The sequence below is a fragment of the Abrus precatorius genome, unplaced genomic scaffold, assembly GCF_003935025.1.
Source record: "Abrus precatorius isolate BTA unplaced genomic scaffold, Abrus_2018 Scaffold6, whole genome shotgun sequence".
NCBI lineage: Eukaryota > Viridiplantae > Streptophyta > Magnoliopsida > Fabales > Fabaceae > Abrus > Abrus precatorius.
Window position 1 is genome coordinate 3223234 of NW_020874406.1, and position 23411 is coordinate 3246644.

The 23411-nt window shown below is 32.8% G+C and overlaps 1 protein-coding gene across 1 annotated transcript; it reads left to right on the forward strand.

The window, feature by feature from the left end:
- The first annotated feature begins 21605 nt into the window (after window positions 1–21605).
- Window positions 21606–23190, forward strand: LOC113870027 (two-component response regulator ORR21-like). The gene is made up of 5 exons (XM_027506623.1): window positions 21606–21711; window positions 21818–21970; window positions 22051–22362; window positions 22528–22604; window positions 22774–23190. Exons 1-5 carry the CDS (start codon window positions 21606–21608, stop codon window positions 23188–23190), a joined length of 1065 nt encoding a protein of 354 aa, XP_027362424.1.
- Window positions 23191–23411: the final 221 nt, after the last annotated feature.

Here is a 23411-nt window from a genome sequence, read left to right on the forward strand (position 1 = left end):
AATAAGGCATGATAAGGTATATTGAGGATGATTGATATGATTTTTATGATTTTGTGATATGAAATATACAAAGAGATGGATGTTTCATGTTTGAATATATTGTGTTTCATGTAAAAATAATGTGTATTGTGAATATGCCATAGTTTGATGTATATGAAGAAAAGTATATGGAAATATAATGAAAAATATGTGTCAACATGAGAAATGGCATATGTGAACATGTGAATATACTTGAAAGAGTATGAGATGGAAAAGGATATGATATAAATAGTTACAGAGATACACAGGGGGAGTGAAAGATGGAGACGATATGGGATATCTTGGGGAAATGCAGGGTGGTGAGTGACATTCAAGATTGTGCATGGAATATTGTGTACGAATGCACCACATGGCCGCACACTCGTTTCCCAACTTGACTCCTGACCATTACCTTTGCTAAGGGGCTGTCTATTGCATGTGTTGTATCCGTATTGCATTGGATTATTCGGAAACTATTTACATGGATGTGTAAGACCTTAAGATAGAGGCATCAGATAACTGTCGCCACAGGGCGCGGTAAGCGCAGATAAAAGAAAGAAAAAGAAATTGTGAGTTTGTGGAATATAATACATGTTGAGATGAGAACATGCTTTATATGACATTGTGATATGTAATGCCATGATGTTTTCTTTAATCATGATAAGATGTGGTTCATGATGAATATGTGTTATGTATGAGTGGTAGGGTAGAGACTCACCCTTACACAACATTTGTCAGGAAACCAGGATGAATAGTACTAGGCTCATAGTGCATGGATGGATGAGAAATGCTATAGGACTTAGGATCTTTGTGTTTCTAAAATTACTCATGAATTAATGAAATTTTACTCTATGAACCTTATATCATTTCATTGTTTCTTTCTCATTAGAGAGTTTTTGAAAGAAAATTTACTTTACCATTTAAATTTTTATGAGAATTTATCATATATCTAGAAAAGAAATATAAGGCGTAACAAATCTCACAATGTAACACAGATGATGGCATGCACTTAATTAAATATGCAACAGTAAGAACAACATCAGCCTAGAAAGGTTTAGGAACTTTCATTTCAAACATTAAAGCACGGACTACCTCCATAAGATGACAATTTTTACGTTCAGTTACTCCATTTTGTTGTGGGGTAACAATAGAAGAAGACTGATGAAGTATGTCATCTTTATTCATAAAATTAGTAAAAAATGCAAAAAAATATTCTTTAACATTGTCACTTCTAAGAATGCGCACACAAGCATTAAATTGAGTTTTAATTTCAACACAGAAATTACAAAATGTAGAAAAAACTTTAAATCTAGGTTTCATGAAAAAAAAACAACCATGTTGCACAAGAATAATCATCCACAAAGGTAAAAAAATATTTAAAACTAGATCTAGAAGTAACTGGGCAAGGGCCCCAAACATCATAATGAACAATTTCAAAGGGGGGCATGAGCCCTTTTATTTAAACGAGGTAAATAAATAGTATGATGATGTTTAGCAAACTGACATGACTCATAATAAAAATTATACTCTATACTAGCACATGTAGGGTGGTGAGTGACATTCGGGATTGTGCACGGAATATTATGTTCGAATGCACCACATGGCCACACACTCATTTCTCGACTTGACTCTTGACCATTACCTTTGCTAAGGGGCCGTCTATTGCATGCGTTGTATCCGTATTGCATTGGGCCATCCGGCGACTATTTACATGGATGTGTAAGACCTCGAGATAGAGGCATCGGATAACTGTGGCTACAGGGCGCGGTAAGCGCAGATAAAAATAAAAGAAATTGTGAATCTGTGTAATGTAATACGCGTTGAGATGAGAATATGCTTTATATGACACTGTGATATGTATGCCATGATGTTTTCTTTAATCGTGATAAGATGTGTTTTGTGAAGAATGTATATGTTATGTATGAGTGGTAGCGTAGAGACTCACCCTTACACAACATTTTTCAGGAAACCAGGATGAATAGTGCCAGGCACAGTGCATGGATGGATGAGAACTGCTATAGGACTTAGTTATTTTGAGTTATGTAATGGATAATTTTAGTTCTATAGCATTCTTTTGAAACAGTTTTAAAACTATTATTTCTTTTTATTGCTGATGAAAATTCTAGAATCTTTGTTTTTCTGAAGTACTTATGAATTAATGAAATTTTACTCTATGAATTTTATATCATTTCAATGTCTCTTTCTTGTTAGAGAGTTTTGAAAGAAAATTTACTTTACCATTTAAATTTTTATGAAAATTTATCATATATTGAGGAAAGAAATATAAGGCGTTACAAAAGGTAAGGTTGAAACTAGGGTGGTACACCCACTACCCTTAATATGGACAATAGAACCATCAGTGAGTGTTATGGAAGAATGAGAACTGGATAGACAAAAAGAGGAAAGGATACCTGAATCCCCAGTCATATGATTAGTAGCGGCATAATCAATAACCCAACACCTAGAAGAAGATGAAAGACATGCAGTAAGATTACCTTTTTGGACCAAACTAGCTATAGAGGATGTAGATGGTTGTTGAGAAATCTGAAACTGTGTATACTGAATAAATTCCTCATCACTCATATGCACAATATGTCCTCCTTTCTCCTGAGTAGCTATATCAGGTTGAGACATTGAGTTAGCGAAGCGAGAATTACCTTGTGAGTGAAAGAACAACTGATTCTACAAAGGATGAGTGCACTGATTTTGATAATGGCCAAATTTGCCACAATTGTAGCACTGTACAATACCATGACCTCCACTATGCCCATGACCACGACTACCTCTACCACCTCTACCATCATTGCGACCACCACGGTGACCATATTGGGCTGCCAAGGCAGAGTGGTCAGGTGACTCACTTTCTGTAGTGCTCTTGAGTTCCTCAAAGGAAGACTGTATAACTTTGGAGAAGACATGGGTAAGATTACCAACCCGCTTGCTTGACAAAATCTAAGATTGAACTACCTCATATTCTGGATCAAGTCCGGAGAGCCAACTCAAAGCCATGAGTTTCTTTTCTTACGCTATCATCTCATTAATAGTTTTGTAGGCTAAAAGAGATTTTATATCCTTAGTATGCTTCTTAAACTCCAAAAAATAGTCCATTATCTTTCGCTTATTTTGTTTGGGTCAATAAACTTCCTGCGAGAGAGCATATAACCGATTTAAATTATCAGATTTCCCAAAAATAACTTGCAAAAAATCCCACAACTCGTTCACTGTTTTGCAATGGGTAGTAATCGCTTGTATTCGCCTATCAACAGAGTTTACTAGCAACGCAAGGATCTTTTTGTCGCGGATCTTCCATGTGTCAACATCCTTAGAATTGATAGGTGTTGTTTCAATCAAATGATCATCCTTTCCCATTCCACCTAGGCTAATCTCAACCAAATACTTTCACTTCATATACTTTGTATCATCTCCATCTAGCTTAACTTCGGTAAGTTTGGATAGAGATACAATCTCTGTAACAGCCCCCTTGTGTTGTGCATCCTGCACATCCTGGCTATCACGTTCAGACATTGTAATGCCGCACTCAAATTGTAAATGTTGAATTACTGCATATTCTGGTCATTGGAAAAAATTTTCATCCCCATAACAGCCATGATTGGCCTTTTTTGAAGTTGCAATTTTTTTTTTTAGCGGTGGCTTCGGCGATGCAATGGTGCGGTAGTTGCGGCAGCAACGATGGAAACCAAGGAGAGAACCTAGAAGGCTCTTAATACCATGTAGAGATTAAGAGAGAAAGAGCATAAAGAGAGAAAGACAGATTAGTGTGCTAGAATTGGATACTCTACAATGTGTAGAGACCCTTATATTTATAAGGATACATATGTAACCCTGTTAGGCCAAGCCTGTTGTTATAATATTAAAATAAACCCTAATCCTAATATGTCTATTCTAGCTATTCATAACATAGGTTAAACTCTATATTGCAAAATTCTTAGAGAAAATTAGTTGTTTTGACAATGATTTGGCATTGTCTATCAAAAAGCTTACTGTTTGTGTGAGATAATTTTTCTAAAGGATTGAGGTGGATTATTGGGGATGGTCTTTCTACTGAATTTTAGGATGACAATTGGATCTCTAATCTCCAAAGCTTATCTCATTATGCTTTGCAGCCTATTCTTAATGTTAATTTGCATGATCCAGTTTTTTCTTTCTCTTACCAAGGTAATTGGGACTGGGGTAGGATCAGGAAAATACTTCCTGAGTTTATTTATAATTATATTGTCCAAATTAATCCCCCTAGTGTTTCAGGAGGGGTTTGATTTATTTTAATGGAATTATGCTAATAGTGGGATGTTTTCAATCAAATTTGCCTACAATTTCCTTACAGCTTCTAATCATAATGTTGGAGCTAATAATTATGTTTTTAAACTCATTTGGAACTAGCAAGGTCTGCTAGAGTTGTTCTCTTTCTTTGAAAAGTGGCTCATGGTCTAACTCTAAGAGATGCAAGAGGGGTATGTCCCTCTTGCCTATATGTTCTAGATGTAATAATACTCTTGAATCTGTTACCCATTTTTTGAAAGACTGCTGGTATGCTAAATAGGTCTAAAAGACACCTTATTTTGTCTAATAAGTAGGCTAGTTTTTTTAGTTTAGGGCTTACTGAGTGGGTGAAGTTTAATATGTCCAAATCTAATCTTAATAATTTCCCTTACTAGAGTCTTTTGTTTGGAGTTGTCTAATAGAAACTGTGGTATTTTTTTGAAACTTGGTTGTCTTGCCTGATGTTTTAATAAATAAGATTATGTGTGATTTTGCGTATTTCATGTCGCGTTGTAGAATAATTCTAGAGTTGGTTCTATTTACTTGAGCTTCCAAAATCAAATCAAGTGGTCTCCTCCCCCTGTTGGACAAGTTTAACTAAATGTGGGGATGACTCAGTTTCTAAATCTGGTCTTGTTGTTGGGATGTGGAGGCTTAAGTAGAGATGCCAAGGGTAATTTTGTTGTTGGTTTTCAGAGTAGCTTAGAGCCTTGTTCACCTTTAGATGCTGAGATTTGGAGCATTTTTAGGGGGTTAAGCTTGTTCTAGTGAAAGGCATTGAACTAATCTGGATAGAAAATGATTCTAAAGAAGTTATTTATCTAATTTTGGATGTCCAAAATTGTAGTCATCCTTTCTCCCTTTTGATTAATAGTGTTAGATCCCTGCTGAAAACATCAAATTTATTAGGATGAAGTATTATGCAAGGGAGGCTAACCAAAATACTAATAGGCTTGCCAAAGTTAAGTTAGAGAATTGTTTCCCTTTTTCTCATATTGCTAGGACCCTTTATTTTTTGTGGTTCTTACTTAGTTTGAATGCTTTAAACTCCTAGTTTCTTAGAAAAATTGTTTAGTTTTTTGTCTTGTTTGTTTGGATTTTTTTAACGCCATTTATTAGCAAAATATAATATATATATATATATATATATCTAATAATTCAATATAATAATATTTTATTGCATGTTTGTATACCTATGTAAGTTTTATTAATATTTATATTATTATTAATTTTAGATAAAATATAATTTTAAATAATATAATTATTTTACTATACTTATTTTATATCTTAATAATTTGGGTAAACTTGAAGGAAAAATACAATCTAATTCTTAATATGACAAGGGACAAACAAACACTATAATAGGATTAAGTGTTAGAATTACCCGAAACAATTGAGGTTGATGAGTCCATGACTAAATGCTTCCTTGGTTAACGAGAGAGAAACCAAAGTAAAGAGAGAACTCCTCTTATCACCCTTTTAAATTTCTACGTACACTATCTCAATAGGGCAACAGTTACTCTGAAGTAGTTAGGAGCAGGACCTCTCCAGTTAATAACAAGATGGGTCAAACCTACCCACTATGGCTCAACCAATAACAATAACCATAAAATCATATTCACTAATAACTGTAAAGTTATTACAAATAAGCCCAATAACAATAATTATTTATAATATGGGCTAAACAACTATATTTTGGCATCAAATTAATCTGGAATTAAATTAAAGTTATAGCAAAAATTGATTTATGTCAGTCCATACATAAAATATCTAACAGTCTCTTACTTGGACAACATAAATAAAAACATCATATTATTCTAGATTAATCAATAATATGTGGCCATAACAAGATGCCAAAATAAGCCAACACAAACTATAAGCTTCTTAACAATATATAGAAAATCATACTTGAAGGAGTAGTAATATCATACATCATAAGACACCTATATTTGGTGACTCAATAATAAAGTGGAATATGGATAAATGGGAAAACACAACAAAATAGCATGCCAAGCTGTAAACAAAGTGCAGTTTTCCTAACAAAATGGCCCAAGCATCCGCCCAAGATGCTTTATAAGATTAAATAAATCTTATTACAACAACAAAATTTAGACTGGGTCCAAAATGTCTCTACAATTTGCCATCACAATATATGCATATACAATAATAATTATAACAATTAAATTGGCAAAAAAACAACAACAATAACTATTGTTTGAACAACAATGTCTCAGAACATTACAAATACGATGTCATAACAAAATATGAGAATAAACTCCCACTAATTCAAAATATCAAAAGGAATTACTACACCCGTTACATGATCAACAAAAACTTTAATAGTTATCCTTTTTGTTAAGGGATTAACAATCATAAGCTCGGTAGGTATATGTCAACACAAGTATTAAACTCTTGTATTTTCACTCCCACAAGCATAAACTTTGTCTCAAAGTGTTTTGTTTTCTTTGAACTCTTATTATTGAGAGAGAAACTAACCACTACAAAATTTATCACAATATATAGTAAAAGTCTATTTGACACTCTTCCAAGAGATAGCTCCTTTAGCTAATACAAATACATAACCTAATGTGGACTCAAACATTTGGACAACACCATAATCAAAATCACAATAATATATCACCTCAAGATGACTTGACCTCCTCTATGTAATCATATAAACTCTAGTACCTTTTCAGATATCCAAAACACGCTTTGCAGCCTACCAATGTGCCACATCAAGTTTACTCAAGTATCTCCCAAATACGCAGACAACAAAAGTAATAGCAAGGCATTTACAAACTTAAGCATACATAAGGCTGTTAACAACAAAAGAATAAGGAATTTTCTCCATATCTACTATTTCACTTTTAGTTTAAGGACACTGGGCTTTGAAAAATTCTTCACCCTTTTGAATGGGTGCAACACAGGGCTTATAAAATTACATATTGAACCAGTTCAGGATTCTTTCAATATATCCTTGTTGAGACAACTCAAGGATACTGTGAGATCTATTACAATAAATCTCAATGCCTAAAACAACAGATGCATTACCAAAAGGGTGTCATCAACAAAAAGAACAATAACAACAATTTTTCTCCCACTATTCCTCAAATAAGTGCATTGAACAATTGCATTTTTTTTTAAAACCAAGAGAGCTTACAATATATTCTGAATTATTTTCAAAATTGAATTAGACTCAACAACTATGGTGGCATAAGTAGAACAATGAAATCTAGAATCTTTAGAGTCTACACAATATCTTAGGAAGAAATGATGTAACGCCCCAAATTTTTGTAATATTGATTATTATCGGTCCTACTCATAGAAAGAGGAAATCGAGTACCTATTCGGCCTACGAAGGATGGGAACCTCTCAAGGCATATTAATTATAAATTAATAAATAATTATCAAGCTAGGAACAGGGCTGACTCACAAGGCCTATTAGCCCATAATATCTCCTATAAAAAGAAGGTAAGAGGTACAGGTAAAGGGTTAACTTTTAATTATTAAATAGTATTTACTGCTCAGAAGCGAGACCTGACTTTAGCATCGGAGTGCCTTTTGCAGGTACCCTCCCCACGTCAGCAACGTACGGAAGGACGTCATCCTACCCAGGCAGAGGTCAGAAGATTAGTGTTTCCCGAACAGGAACATTATATATATATATATATATATATATATATATATTATATGTGTGTGTGAATGGATATTGCAAAGTGCACTTGAGTGCATTATGAGTTTAATATGATAATGATGAATATTGAATAGTGATGAGAATATATGTGTAAAAATGTGTATGTTTGTAAAATGTGATGTGGATGCTGATTGTGCATCGAGATTGATTTTTTTGGACTGTTTGAAATAGGCTAAGTATATGGTGCAGGGTGTTCTCCCTATAGTGAGAGGGCCCTAGAAGGAAGGCGTGAAACTGTTGCCTTGTTGCTGCAGTGAGAGAGTGGCAGTGAGGGGTGCATTTCTGGATGCAGTCTCGCTGTGGCCAGATTCCGCAGAAATCAGAATGCAGTTTCCTCTGAGATTTTCGCTGTAGCGACAAGGGGCATCATTGCAGCGAGACATGCCTCGCTGCAGTGAGAGTGTTGCGACTAGAGGAGTATTTGAAGGGGTTAGGCTTTAAGAAATTTAGTTCCTATTCCTCTCTTCAAAATCTCTTCGATTCTCTAGACCCAAAATCTTATTTCACTTATTAAATTACCTCCAAAGCTATTCGGGAGACAAAACGAAGGTTGAAATTATCTTAGGAATGCTTGGATGTAAGTTTTAATAGTTAGGGTTTCAGTTTCTCATCCACATTCTCTGTTTTCTCAGTTTCTCTTGGTTCTCATGAGATTCTTCTATTTATTTAGGATGAAATTCGTGTGGGGATCACTTCCTTGGTTAATTTCGTGTGTGGGTCTTCAATCCAAGGTAAGGGAGACTCTACCTATCTAGTTGTGTTGAATGCCATGTAATTTGCTATGCATTGTCATGTGAATGATTTGGAATGTGTGTTTGGTAGAATTGATTGATTGTAGTTCAATTGTAGTGGGAAGATTGTGTGGAACTTAGTAATATCGATATTGAGAAATATTGGGTATGATGAAATGAATGGTTGTAGGGATATTGTGATAAAAATTGTGTGATTGAACATAGTAGAATATGGACATATATGCCATGTGCTATGAGAAAATATGGGCCTGTGTGCCGTGTACGAATATGAATACTATATGTGGCTGAAATGTGTGTGAAAGGGCATGTTAAATGCGGTTGTGAATATGCTATTAATGGGTAAGCGATACACTAAGGTGTGAAAGATGGGGACGGTAGAAATACCTTAGGGAAGAAAGGGTGGTGGTAACATCAACAGTGAGCATAGGTGCACCACAGGCTGCACACTCTCCTCCTGACTAGACCTCTAACCAACACCTTTGTCGAGCGACTCGTGACTGCACACGTTGTATCTGTGAGGCGGGGTAACTGGCGACCATTCATGATGTGAAACTGTGATCACAGTTCCATAGTGAGCGTGGCTACGTGAAGTGAGCGCACGTATGTGTAAAATGTTGTTGGTGTAGTGAGTGCATTAGTGGTGAACTGAAATGGAATGCGTGGAAAGTGTTGTTTGTGATTGATTCTACTTATGTAGAATATGTTAGAAATTATGTGAAGTGTGAGAGGTAAGTCTCTATGTTTGCGTGTGTTGGATGGTGTAGAGTATTCACCCTTACATTTGTTTTTCAGGTGACAAAGACAATTAGCACTGGGCTCAGTGAAGGAATGAATGATACTGCTATAAGGCTTAGATTTTATTTTGAATATATGATGAATTTGGACTAGTCCTGTAGCAGTTACTTGATCAAAATTTGTAAACCTTATCATTTTGAAATACTTTGTCAAAACTATGCATTGAGAAAGTCTATTTAAAATGAAAATTTTTTTATTCCCATTTTATGAAATTTATTATTTTGAAATTAAATTCAAGGTGTTACAAATGATCATTGTCTTTATCAACAATGAAGATAATAAAGCTTTTTTTATTTTTATCAAATTTCTTAAATTTTTTTCTTAGAGACACCATTAAAATTTCACAATTTTTGACAGATTTTTGCTCACTAACCAACTTGCAACAAATTTTGTGATTAAACTTACTCTTTAACACTACTCATCTGAAGAACATTGTCTACTGTGAAATTCATGAGTACTATTGTGAAATTGATAAGTACTAGACAAATTTTATTAGAATGAGCTCACTTATCAGCTATAATAGAAGTGAAAGATTTGGGTGTGGAAGCATCTGGCTCATTCTCAGTAAGGTTAGAAAAGGCAAAGAATAATTTAATCGAAATTGATCTCATTCATCTTTAGTAAAGAGTTCATTTGGCAAAGACAAAATTTATATATAAATGAGAGATCTTTGTCAAGCAAACTCAATAGATAAGATAGAGCTTATAATAATAACAATGTTACCTCATGCAATTATAATCTGGTCGAAGGGTCCCGAATTATAGCACAAGAGTTAACTCCTACAAAACAATTATATTCTTCAAGCTAATATCGAAACGATACTGAAAATTTTAAAATATAATTGCTAATCATTAGGAATTATATCAATAAAGATAAACAGGGTAGGTGCATTATTTAAATAATTCCTAATGCCACATTAATTACAATAATTTTCATATAATATTATTTTATCATAATCCGAAGGCGAGCTCACAATTGTGAAAAATACTAATAACAATACCCGAAATAGTCTAAAACAACATATCTCATAAATATGTCACAAAATTTATAATAGCAATATGACGTAATCACAATAATTAATAATATGCACATAATAGAACATAAATTATTTAATTAATCAAATAATACCAAATTGGAAGGTATATTGAACATAATATGTGTAATAGTGTCAGAAATATGTATGAAAAAAACTTTAGACCAAAATTAGAAGAGTATCTAAAATTTTTAAGCATTTTGTTACAACAAAAAAATTTAACAAAATTACTTTTGATGCCCATAAAATAAATCAAATTCACAAATAATTTTAAAATATAAAAAAATTAGGTTTCATTGGTACTATTATTCATATTGGTTACTATAATAAAATAGATTTATATTTTTATTTTTAGTATTAGTTGCCAATACTATATAATGCAATACTATATACTACAAACATGCCCCTAAAATATTCATCATAGCAAGTGGCAAGGCCACCAATATAATGCAATAATTAATTTATGCAATACAATAATGAAATTATAAAGTCTTTCTCTATTTAGAAGAGGTTTGTCGATGACCAGACATTAGAAATATTATTTTAATTTAGACTTAAAATGGAAAAAGAAAAAATATCAAAGGAATGCTTCGATATAAATTTGAAGTTGAACTTGCATGAAAGAAGACCTTTGTAGTATATGCATTAACCGAAGCAAACAAATTTATGGTTTAGAACGACAACACTACATCAAAAAATGGCAAAAAAAATTTTCAAAATAATAGTGGACAATCAATTCTAATTTACATCCACTCATTTTAATTATACTCAAGTGAATAGATAAGAGCAAGATTGACATAAGATCCTAAGGAAAAAAAATCCTTAGATCCACAAACTTCATCTTGCATGATCTTTTGTAGCTATCTCTCTCCAAATTACCCTATCCATTGAAAAACTCACAAGAAGGTATTCAAATCCCATCAATTGGAGAAAACTGGAAAGAAATAATAAAGATTAACAATGATCAAGTACAAACCACAAATTCAAGATGTACAACCAAATTAAATTCAATACTTGAACAACAAAATTTAAAACTAGTTTGAAACACATAAAAAAGCTAGAAAACATAGTTCTTACACAACAATAAATTTTTATACTCTGTAACACTAAACACATCATCTTAAAACATAAGCATACACAAGATTACAGAGTAATAACTGAAATCAATCAAATGTCTATGGATTTTCTTTTTCAAAGCTCTACAAAACCCATGTAATTTTTGTTAGAATTTTCTTATTCCATTATGTAATTTCCATTTGATTTAGCTATTATGAAATTACCATATCCCTTAGGATCTTGAATTACATTTTTCTCACTATAGAATACATGGTGCTCACACAATCAAGAGTTTAGAGAGCACTAACCTGAATCCATTATTCCTTGATGTTACCTCTCTCTTTGATGTCGTTGATCCCTTTGTATTACCCCCAACTCTTCATTTTTCTTTTAGCTCCTCTTGGATGGTTGAGAAAAAGTTCCTTTCTTGCGTTTACCATGAGCAGACTTAGAGACCATGAAAGTGATAAAGAATAGATAATACCGTAACCTATATTTGGTAACCGCTCTTTATTTTTATTTTTTTTTAAGGGAGAGGGGAGGGTTTCCTTATAACTGTATTTATAATTATACCCTCAATGACTCTATATTTTATATTTAACCACCATCACATTAAATTATTAATTAGAGTCATGTTATAAGTTACATAGGCCTTTATAATAAGATTATTAAAATAATCTAACAATCTCTCACTTGGCCTGTGTGACAACTTGAAGATTCAATGAACTGTAAGTGCGCATATCATTGATAATATCAAGTCATCATCTTTCAATGATTTGAATTGATCGGATCATGGCAGTCACAACTCATTTAGCGACATAATTCCTTCCAAGTATCACACAATCAACTCAAATCAAAATAGCTTTAATCAGTCATATTACAGACCGTGAACTCTAATTTGTTTTAACACTTAACCTGTTATCAAACTCAAACCATACATGTACATTAACACAATTTTGATAACAAGTAAACAAGCAGAAACAATACTTTTATTGAATTTCCAAAAATGAGTAAAAAAATTTATACACATATATGTGAATCACACAATCATGCTAACAAGGACTTGTCTATAATGCTTATTCTTTCAACATGGCCAGAAAATGTTTTAGAGGGCAATCTCTTAGTTAGCGAATCCGCTATCATCAAATCAGTACCAATATGCTCAATAGACACTTTTTGTTTCCACACTTCTTCTTTCACTGATAAGTATTTTAAGTCCATATACTTTGCTCCCTTTGAATACTTGTCATTCTTAGAGAAGAAGACGGCTGCAAAATTATCACAGTACATTCTTAGCGGCTTTTCTATACTATCAACAATACCAAGCCCTAAGACAAAGTTTCGCAGCCACAAAGCATGAATAGTAGCCTCAAAGCACGCCACAAATTTCGCTTCTATGGTAGACGTAACAATAATGGACTCCTTTCCGCTCTTCCATGAAATCGCACCTCCATCCAACAAAAAGATGTAGCCAAAGGTTGATTTCCTTGAGTTTACCCATCCAGCATAGTCTAAATCCGAGTAGTCAACCACTTCCAGGTGACTAGATCTCCTATAAGTAAGCATGTAGTTCTTGGTGCCTTGTAAATACTTAAGGACTTTCTTTGCAGCCTTCTAGTGGTCCATTCTGGGTTACTTTGATATCGGCCTAACATTTCAATAGCAAAACTAATATCAGGCCGAGTGCATGTTTGAGTATACATTAAACTCCCAACCACTAATGCATAAGGAATAGATTCCATTGCTTTCCGTTCCAACTCATTCTTTGGACATTGCATTTCACTAAACTTATCTCCTTTTTGAATTGGAACTACCCCTGATGAGCACTTTTCCATTTTGAATCTCTCTAATACTTTGTTGATGTAGGCTTTCTAAGACAATCCTTGTGATTTATTACGAAATATTTCTATTCCAATCACATAAGAAGCCTCACCCATATCTTTCATCTCAAAGTTCTTAGAGAGAAACTCATTTACATCATGCAACCCAACATTATTAGTAGCAAGAAGAATGTTATCAACATATAGGACTAAAATGATAAACTTACTCCCACTGACCTTCATATAGATACACCGATTAACGGTGTTCTCTACAAAACTATATGACATAATGATATCATTGAACTTAAGATACCATTGTCTGGAAGCCTGTTTCAACCCATATATTGACTTCTTTAACTTACACACTAGACTTTCTTTACCTATGGTCAAGAAGCCATCTGACTGATCCATATAAACTTCCTCTTCCAAGTCATCATTCAGAAAAGCGATCTTTACATCCATTTGGTGGAACTCTAAGTCATAATGAGCCACCAAAGCCATAACAATTCTTAAGGAGTTCTTCTTTGAAACCGGAGAGAAGGTCTCTTTATAGTCTATGCCATCCTTTTGAGTATATCCTTTAACAACAAGTCTAGCCTTGTATCTCTCAACATTGTCTTTTAAGTCATGTTTGGTCTTAAAGACCCACTTGCAACCGACTCTTTTTGAACCTTCAGGCAACTTGACTAGATCTTATACCTTGTTGTCACTCACTGGTTTTAACTCTTCTTTCATGGCACTCAACCACTTTTCAGAATTGTTACATTCCATGGCTTGCTTAAATGTGACTGGATCCTCATCAATACTCAAGTCATATTCATACTCAAGCGAGTAAAAAACATAATCATTTGAAATAGCAGTCTTTTCTGCCTTACAGACCTCCTTAATGTTATCTCTTGTGGTTCACCTTCCTCTTGCTCATTTGTGACTTGTGCATTATCAGTTGGTTCATCCTCTATATGTTGTTCATGTGGGTTTGAAATATTAACCTATTGTGTCCTTATGTTGTTTGACCGTGATACAACAAGAAGAACAACAATTTGAGAAGAGACACAAACTATAGGAGTTTCTGCATGTGTCTCTATAATTTTCACCTTTCGTGTTTCACCACTCCCACTAAACTAACCATTTTCAATGAACCTTGCATTTCCAGACTCAACTATTCTCATACTATGATTAGGACAGTAGAATATGTACTCCTTTGATTTCTCAGGATAGCCAATGAAATAGCCACTAATGGTTCTAGCATCAAGCTTCTTTTCATGTGGATTATACACTCTTACTTCTACTAGATAACCCCAGACATAAAGATGTCTTAAACTGGGTTTCTTTCATGTTCATAGTTCATAAGGAGTCTTTGAAACTGCCTCACTAGGAACTTTGTTAAGCAGATACGCATCAGTCTTTAATGCGTACATCCACAAAGACATAGGTACAGAACTGTAACTCAACATACTCCTAACCATCGCCATAATAGTACAATTCTGCCTTTCAGCCACACCATTTTGTTGTAGTGTACCAGACATAGTATACTGTACACATATGCCTCGACTTTCTAGAAGTTTCACAAATGGCCTTGAACATTGTCCACTTTCATCAGATTTTTCATAATGTTCACCACCTCTATCTAACCTCATAACCTTTACCTTTCGATCTATTTGCCTTTCCACCTCATCAATGAACACTTGTAAGACATCCACTGATTGAGATTTTTCATGCAACACATATAGATAACAATAACGTGAGTAGTCAGCAATAAAGGTAATGAAATATCTTTCACCACCCCAAGATGAGATGTCAAATGGACCACAAATATCAGTGTGTATCAACTCTAAGAGTTGACTGCTTCTTGTGGCTGGATTCTTTGATATGTATTTGATTTGTTTTCCTTTAATACAATCCGCATATACATCCCAGTCAATCAAATCCAATTGAGGTAAAATTTCACTTTTCATTAACCTCACCATCCTTTCTTTGGATATGTGACCTAACCTTTGATGCCAAGGGGAACCAGAGCATTCATTATACACATTCAAATTACTACTAACAACATTCTCAATATGAAACAGAGATTCAGCAAATTTAATATTAAGATTGAAATGATATAAACTATCAATTAATTTACCAAATCCAAAATAGTACGAGTGTTTATACAAAGAAAAAGTATTGTTTCCAATCTTAAAATTAAAACCAAATTCGTCCAACTTTGCAACAGAAACCAAATTTCTAGCACATTCAGGAACATAAAGACACTATTCTAGATCTATGCAGCAACCAGTATGCAAGATCAATCTGTAAGTCCCTATTCCTTTTATTCGTGCCTTCATTCTGTTCCCCATGTACAAGAACTTTTCAGTTCCACTTATAGGTTGGATCGAAAGAAATTCCTGCATTACATGTGACACATGAGTAGTTGCACCAGAATCTAACCACCAGGTGTTTTTAGGTACCTCAATAAGATTTGATTCAAAGCATACTGAAACATAATATATACCTTTCCTTTCGAACCAAACCTTTCTCTTCAGACACTCTTTCTTGAAGTGACTAGTCTTCTTGTAAAAGAAGCACCTCTGGCCCTTCTGGATTCAGCCTTCACGAACCTTTAATAAGGCCTTATCCTTCTTGTCCTTATTGTCCTTCTTACCTAGCTTAACCTTGCTACTACTGGCCCCTTTATGAAATGTGAGATGGACGGAGTGTTCTTTCACCTTCTTCAGCCTCCCTTCCTCCTGAACCAGTATGACCATAATTTTCTGTATGTTCCATTTATCCTTAATGGTGTTGTAATTCACCTGGAACTGACCAGACTCAGGAGGGAGTGAGTTTAAAATGAGCTATACTAGAAAGAATTCCTTTACCTTCATGCCCATTGATTTCAACTTTGTCGCTTGATTGATCATATCAGTCACATGGTCACGAATAGGCTGTGACCAATCAAACTTCTTAGTAGTTAGCTCAGTCAACAGGGTACCTGAAACAGACTTGTCAATAATGTCTGATTGTGCATACTCTTTTACCTTTGCCATAAATTCCTTAGCATTTTCAGTCTTTGACATTGATGCCTTCACATTTTCAGCCATAGTCATTTTTAGCAAGCTCAAGCTCAGCCTATTCGACCTTTCCCAAGCTTCACGAAGAGTCTTTTCCTCTTTAGTACTGGTCTCTGTGATGGCTACAGGCTCTTGTTCCATAATAATTGCTAGGTCCAAGTCCATAACACCTAGTTGGAATCAAACTTGTTCGGCCCAATCATCATAATTGAGCCCATTGAACTTGACTACGCCATTGCTCATGCCATACGTACTCATAGGGACTAAAATATTTAACACATGCTTAAACATTTACGCTTTGAATAAACTTAATGGATTCAGACAACCAACGGTCATCAATTATGTATATAAGTTTACCTTTGGGTAATGCCTAAATACAAAATTTATCTATAATGATGCTAAATAAATAACTTTAATTGACAATCAGTCACTCAAACCAATATGCAAGTCATCTTTGGATGCACAAACATATTATAAAGTGTATTCATGTCTCTTATATCATTAATTATATGCAATGATCCACCTTTAGGTGATCTTCTAGATTATAATTAATAAGCTAAATTGTTCACCCTTTATGTTACCACATAGCATCGAACAATTTTGAATAATTTACAATACACAATTAAATGCTTAAACAAACTTTCAAAGCTAGGCCACTTTGGTGACTAACAAGCTACCCTTAAAATTAAGCACTAAATTGTGATGTTTCCATTATGATCATACAATTTAAAATTAATTAATTTGAGAATTTAATCACTTTGGTGAGTAAAATCCACTTTGATATAATTCTAAAATGATCTATAAATTTTATGAATTATATTCCTTATTCTGCCGTGAAATCACTATGCACAGCCGTGCTTTTACTTGATGCATGGCCGTGCTTCGATGAAGCAAAGCCAGACTTATTTCTGATGCATGCCCCTGCTTCCTGAAGCATGGCTGTGCTTCTTGATGCATGGTTGTGGTTATAATTGATGCATGGCCATGCTTCCATTATGCAAGGTTATGCTTCGTTGAAGCATAGCCGTGGTTGTTCCTGATGTGCCTGCTCCCTGATGCATGGTCCTACTCATTGGTATATGGCCCTACTCACTGATACATGGTCCTACTCATATTATAGATTCAAAATCTAACGTTTCTAGCTTCCAAAACCTTAGGATTTTCAATTATTGAATCCAAAACAATTATTTAACATCAAAATTATGTCATCCATTATATAAAATACCTAGGGTTTATGCAATTTTGGGGAAAACTTTAATGAAGAACCAATCTTTTATGGAGAATCAACGAAATTCACAATCTTACTTTGATACAAACTGTTAGAATTTTCTTATTCCATTATGTAATTTCTATTTGATTCAGCTATTATGAAATTACCATTTCCCTTAGGATCTCGAATTACGTTGTTCTCACTATACAATACATATGCTCACACAATCAAGGGTTTAGAGAGCACTAACTTGAATCCATTGTTCCTTGATGTTACCTCTCTCTTTGATATCGTTGATCCCTTTGTATTTTCCTGACTCTTCCTTTTTCTTTTAGCTCATCTCGGATGGTTGAGAGAAAGTTTCTTTCTTACGTTTACCGTGACACACTTAGAGACCGTGAAAGTGATAGAGAATAGAGAATATCATAACCTCTATTTGGTAACTGTTATTTTATTTTATTTTATTTTTTGAAGGGAGAGGGGAGGATTTCCTTATAATTGTAATACAATTATACTCTCAATGACTCTATATTTTATATTTAATCGCTATCATATTAAATAATTAATTAGAGTCATGCTATAAGTTACATAGGTCACTGATAAGTCTGTAATTAGACCCTATTTTACAGCCCATATATTCATATTTTACCTTTATTTTATTTGGATTTTACACTACTTGGTATAAAGAGGTCGCAAGTGGATGTTGGGTGCATTTTGGACCCAAATTGATGGAAGATTAGAGCTTCGTAGTAGTCAACACGCCCAGACCCTTTCAACAAGCACGAGGGGTGCTTTGAGCCCATGCATGGTCGTGCTTAAGGCCTTGCACGATCGTGCTCATCTGCGAGGAGCCCAATTATCAAGAGTCTTTATGAAATTTTGATGTTTGAATCTAAATTTGATTTCCATTTTGTAATTAGATTTTATCCTATTGCGTTTATTTCTTAATCCTAATTAATCATATCGTCAGGCGACCGTACCTCAGTTAATTAATAGATCTATAGGGTAAAACGAGACAAAGGATTAGGTGGACCAAACCAATCTTTTTCTTCTAATCGTTATTAAATTAACAAGTTCATAGTTTCTTTAAGCTTTCTTAAATTGATATCTTGCATGACCATTGGGGATGTTAATTTAGAGAAAAGAATATTAATATTACATGACCATTGGGTATTAATAGTATTCGTATGAATGATTGGTAATCACAAGGAAATTGAATTTAGAGTTAAACAGAAGAATAACATAAAGGATTGAATGAGAAAATCCATATGTCCTAGGTTCCTCTCCGATAAGTTTAACTAAGACGAGCATTCTATTCCTTGCCCTTAGTTTTATAATTAATTTTATAAATTCTTGTCTTAATTAATGTCATATCTTTTAAGCTTAAAAATTGAATTAGGAAATTCTTAGTAATTGGAAAACAATCCTTGTGAGACAATATTTTGAGAACTTAATTTAAGAACTCTTTATTATTAATTAGAGTCATGTTATAAGTTACATAGGCCACTATAATAAGATTATTAAAATAATTTAACAATTTTTTTTTGGTTTCAAATCATAGTCTCTAACATCTTAGATAACGCCATGAAAAAAATAGGTAGTTTGAGGTTTTTCATTATTTCTCCCTCAATACTTGATGAAAATTCATGATTTTGGTGTCAAAAGATTTAAAATTTCGTATTATATATATATAAAAAAAAAAAAACCTAAGGAATTGAAAGTTTTTCACAAACGTATGGATTTGGGGTTTTTCAAATTCCAATTAGATTCAAAAGTTAGGGTTTATAATTTTAAAACCAAAATTCTCGATTTTCATGTCAATTTATTCACAATATTAACAATAACAAAAGCCCCAAATTAATTTTGAGATAAATCAAAGAAGACTCAAAATCTTAAATTAAGCTCATCGTTTGTATGAATATATATTTTTCAAACAACCGTATATGACTGACATATCAGAATTAGACAAGCTCTTATACCACTTGAAGGAAAAATAGAATATAATTCTCATTATGACAAGTGTTAAACAAACGCTATAATAAGAGTAGGTGTTAGAATTACCCGAAACAATTAAGGTTGATAAGTCCATGACTAAATGCTTCCTTGGTTAACGAGAGAGAAACCAAAGTAGTGAGAGAACTCCTCCTATCACCTTTCAGATTTCTACGTACATTATCTCAATAGGGTAACAATTACTCTAAAGTGATTAGGAGCAGAGGTCTCTCTAGTTAATAACAAGATGAGTCAAATCTACTCACTATGGCTCAACCCAATAATAATAATTATAAAATCATATCTACTAATAACCGTAAAATTATTACAAATAAGTCCAATAACAATAATTATTTATAACATGAGCTAAACAACAATATTTTGTTATCAAATTAATCTGAAATTAAATTAAAGTTATAACAAAAATTGATTTATGTCAGTCCATACAAAAAATATCCAACAAAACTTTTATATAAAATTTTAGCTATAATAATCAAATAAACTTTTCCCCTACATTTAAAAGTATATTTGAACTTAATCTTGACATATTTTGATGATAAAATTAAATAATAGACACTTGCTGAAATCTAGCTCAATGGTATAAATGATTGGCAAGTAAGAAATTTTGTTTGAAACTTGAAAGAGTGAAAAGATAAAGATTGAAATAAAGAAAGATCATTTTCTTTTTAATATTATAATATATAGTATTAAATTTATACATCATTAATATCTGACTTTAATGGTATTTAAAATACATAAAATAAGTACATTTTAATAATATAAAATAAAAATAACATCTTATATGATAAGAATAATAAAATAGTGTCTAATGCAAAATAGATTTTATAAGGATAAAATTTACTGTAAATTTTATAATTAAAAGTATTTGATATCCTCTTTTATATGAAATAATCGTTACTGTTAATTTTATGATAATAAATAATAAAATTAGTAGTTTAATTAAAAAAGACGTTAATATTTTTTATTTTTTAAAATATTAGAAGAATTATAATCATTAATATATATATATATATATATAATATTCTCTTAAGTTTACGGATACCGTAACAAATATTTTTTATAAGCTATTTAAAAAAAATTATAAATTAATTTTTTTATTTTTAATTAATCTTTCTTGATTATTTTTATTAATGTCACATTTAATATAAAGAATATATTAATAAAGAGTACAAATTAATAAAATAAAATAAAAACAAAACACGGTTTGGTTGAAGGAAAAAAAAAAGTTAAATGACAAGTTAAAAGCAATGCAATAGTTTGATAGTTTGGCGTTTGAAATTAAATAGGTAACAGAATTCAGATTAAGGTAAATAATATACATACTCGTAATAAATAATATTTAAAAGTAAATTAAATTAAATTAAATTCAGATTAAAACATTTTTAAATTTGATATAATGTACCAAAATTTTAAACTAGAATTAAATTAAATTCAAAGTAAATTAAAAATTAATATTTAAAAGTACTACAAATTAATAATAAAATAAATTAAAAGAAATAAATTGCTTAACATTTTAAAGTTCCTAATTTTTTTTACCTAAATATGTATTTAAAATCGACGAGGTATATTTAAAATTAAAATTAAAATACTAATCTTAAATTGACAAATTTATAAACATGGCTAGTAAATATCTGTTTTTCTTAAAAAACAAAAATATTATTAGACAATTGGGGTCAACTGTTGTCTTTGATTGAAAACGCCGAACATATGAAAGAATCCAAAACGCCGCGAACAACGCATCACTTAAAAGCCAATTCCCGCCAATTCCACAACCCTTACAATATAAAAACCACTGTCTCACTCACTCGCTTTCTCCACATTCTCTTCTTCCATTCTTCAAATTTTCCCTAACACAATATTTTCTTCCAAATTCTTCATATAAAGACATGCTTCCCTATCAATTTTCGAGAGGTCTCAGGGTACTTGCCGTTGACAATGACATCAACGTACTTGAAAGCATCAAGCAAATGGGTATGAGATACTGTTATTCAGGTTCGTTATACTTTATTTATTGAAAAGTTAGTATTTTCTTTGATTTATTATTATTTGTTAGAGAAAGATATAACTTTCTTTGTTAATGATTGTATTCATGTTGCAGTCACCGCATGCTCTAATTCATCACTTGCTTTGAATGTTGTGCGCGAAAGAAAAGGGTGTTTTGATATGATACTTGTTGATGTTCATATGCCAAATATGGATGGTTTTGAATTCTTGCAGCATGTTAGCCAAGAAATCGATGTTCATGTTATTAGTAAGTAAATTAAACTTTTCTAGAGATTGGTGCATAAGCTTTGAACTTGTTTTATTCTAATTATCATGTGCAATTCGCAGTGATGTCTGTTGATGCTTCTAAAAGTGATGTCTTAAAGTCTATTGAACTTGGAGCTTGTGATTATTGGCTTAAACCTTTGTCGGAGGAACGGTTCAAGAATATGTGGCAGCATGTTGCTAGAAAATCTTGGAGGGAAAATAAACTACACATAACTCTTGGCAACTTAGACCAAAATAAGAGTAATTCAAAGGAAGGTGATGTTGATGAATTGAATAGTTGTTATCAACCTCCAACAAAGAAGCCTCGTCTAACATGGTCAAGAGAACTGCATCTAGAATTTGTCAAGGCTGTGATGCAACTTGGGCTTAATAGTATGATTCTTTAGCATTCTTTTCACCTTGTCATGCAATGAACGAAATTACTTGGTGATATAGCAATAAATGTATAAGGCATAATTTGACACTAGGAATTGTTAGTATTTTAAGCATTTTATGCAATTTTGCTAATGAGAATTTTCCTTTTTCTTTATTTTTTAGAGGCCGTGCCAAGGAAAATTCTTGAAGTAATGAATGTCCCTGGTTTGACAAGAGAGAATGTTGCTAGTCATTTGCAGGTTTGATTATTTTTTTCTACAATTGAAAGTAGTAGGCACGTAGAATCATACATGAAATATAGGTGTATAGCTTTGTTTTCAATCCAAATCAAGAAAATAGATTATAAATTATACAGTTGTTCTTTATTGCTCTGACAGTGATTAACATTATTATCATTTTGATTAACAGAAATATAGACTTAATTTGAAGAAAAATGATGGAGTGGTGCAGCAACAGAATGAAATGTTAATGCCAAACGCTGGAGAATCCATGTTATTTGGTGGAAGATTGGATTTCCCTCAAGCTTTGGAAGCTACAGGCATTGTTCCTTATGAAACAATGACATACCTTCCAGAGCAAGATCCCCTCATGCAATCGACCATACAATGTCCCAACAATTCCTATGCAGAACAAGCTATAACACATGCGCATCCTCTCACAAAATATCCTTCCAACAATTTTCCAAAGTCCATCGTACTTCCAAATGGTGGAGCATGGCCTTCATCAATCGATACATTGCAGCATCAACATCCACTAATTCGTCAACTAATTCATGCAATCGATGTTCAACCACCTTGCATGATGGATTTTGGGAGCCTTTGGTAGGAGCACTTCTGTTTTGGATTATGGTTTACTGTCACCTCAACAAAATAATCTACATTGTCAAAACCAAGCTATAAGTGAACTCTTTGGATGTACTACCCCAGCTTAGCAACAACTCCAACACTCAATTTTGGCATGATCTTTGATACACAATATTGTTCAAGACCCACTGATTCACTTTAAGAAGAGTCTCTTGAGAATTTTGGACATGATCTTTAACAAGT

Excerpts from the sequence above, each read along its gene's own strand:
- LOC113870027 (XM_027506623.1), top strand. The coding sequence starts at position 21,606 with ATGCTTCCCTATCAATTTTCGAGAGGTCTCAGGGTACTTGCCGTTGAC. Across the intron at positions 21,712-21,817 it reads TATGAGATACTGTTATTCAG|TCACCGCATGCTCTAATTCA; the intron begins GTTCGTTATACT and ends TTCATGTTGCAG. Across the intron at positions 22,605-22,773 it reads ATGTTGCTAGTCATTTGCAG|AAATATAGACTTAATTTGAA; the intron begins GTTTGATTATTT and ends TTTGATTAACAG.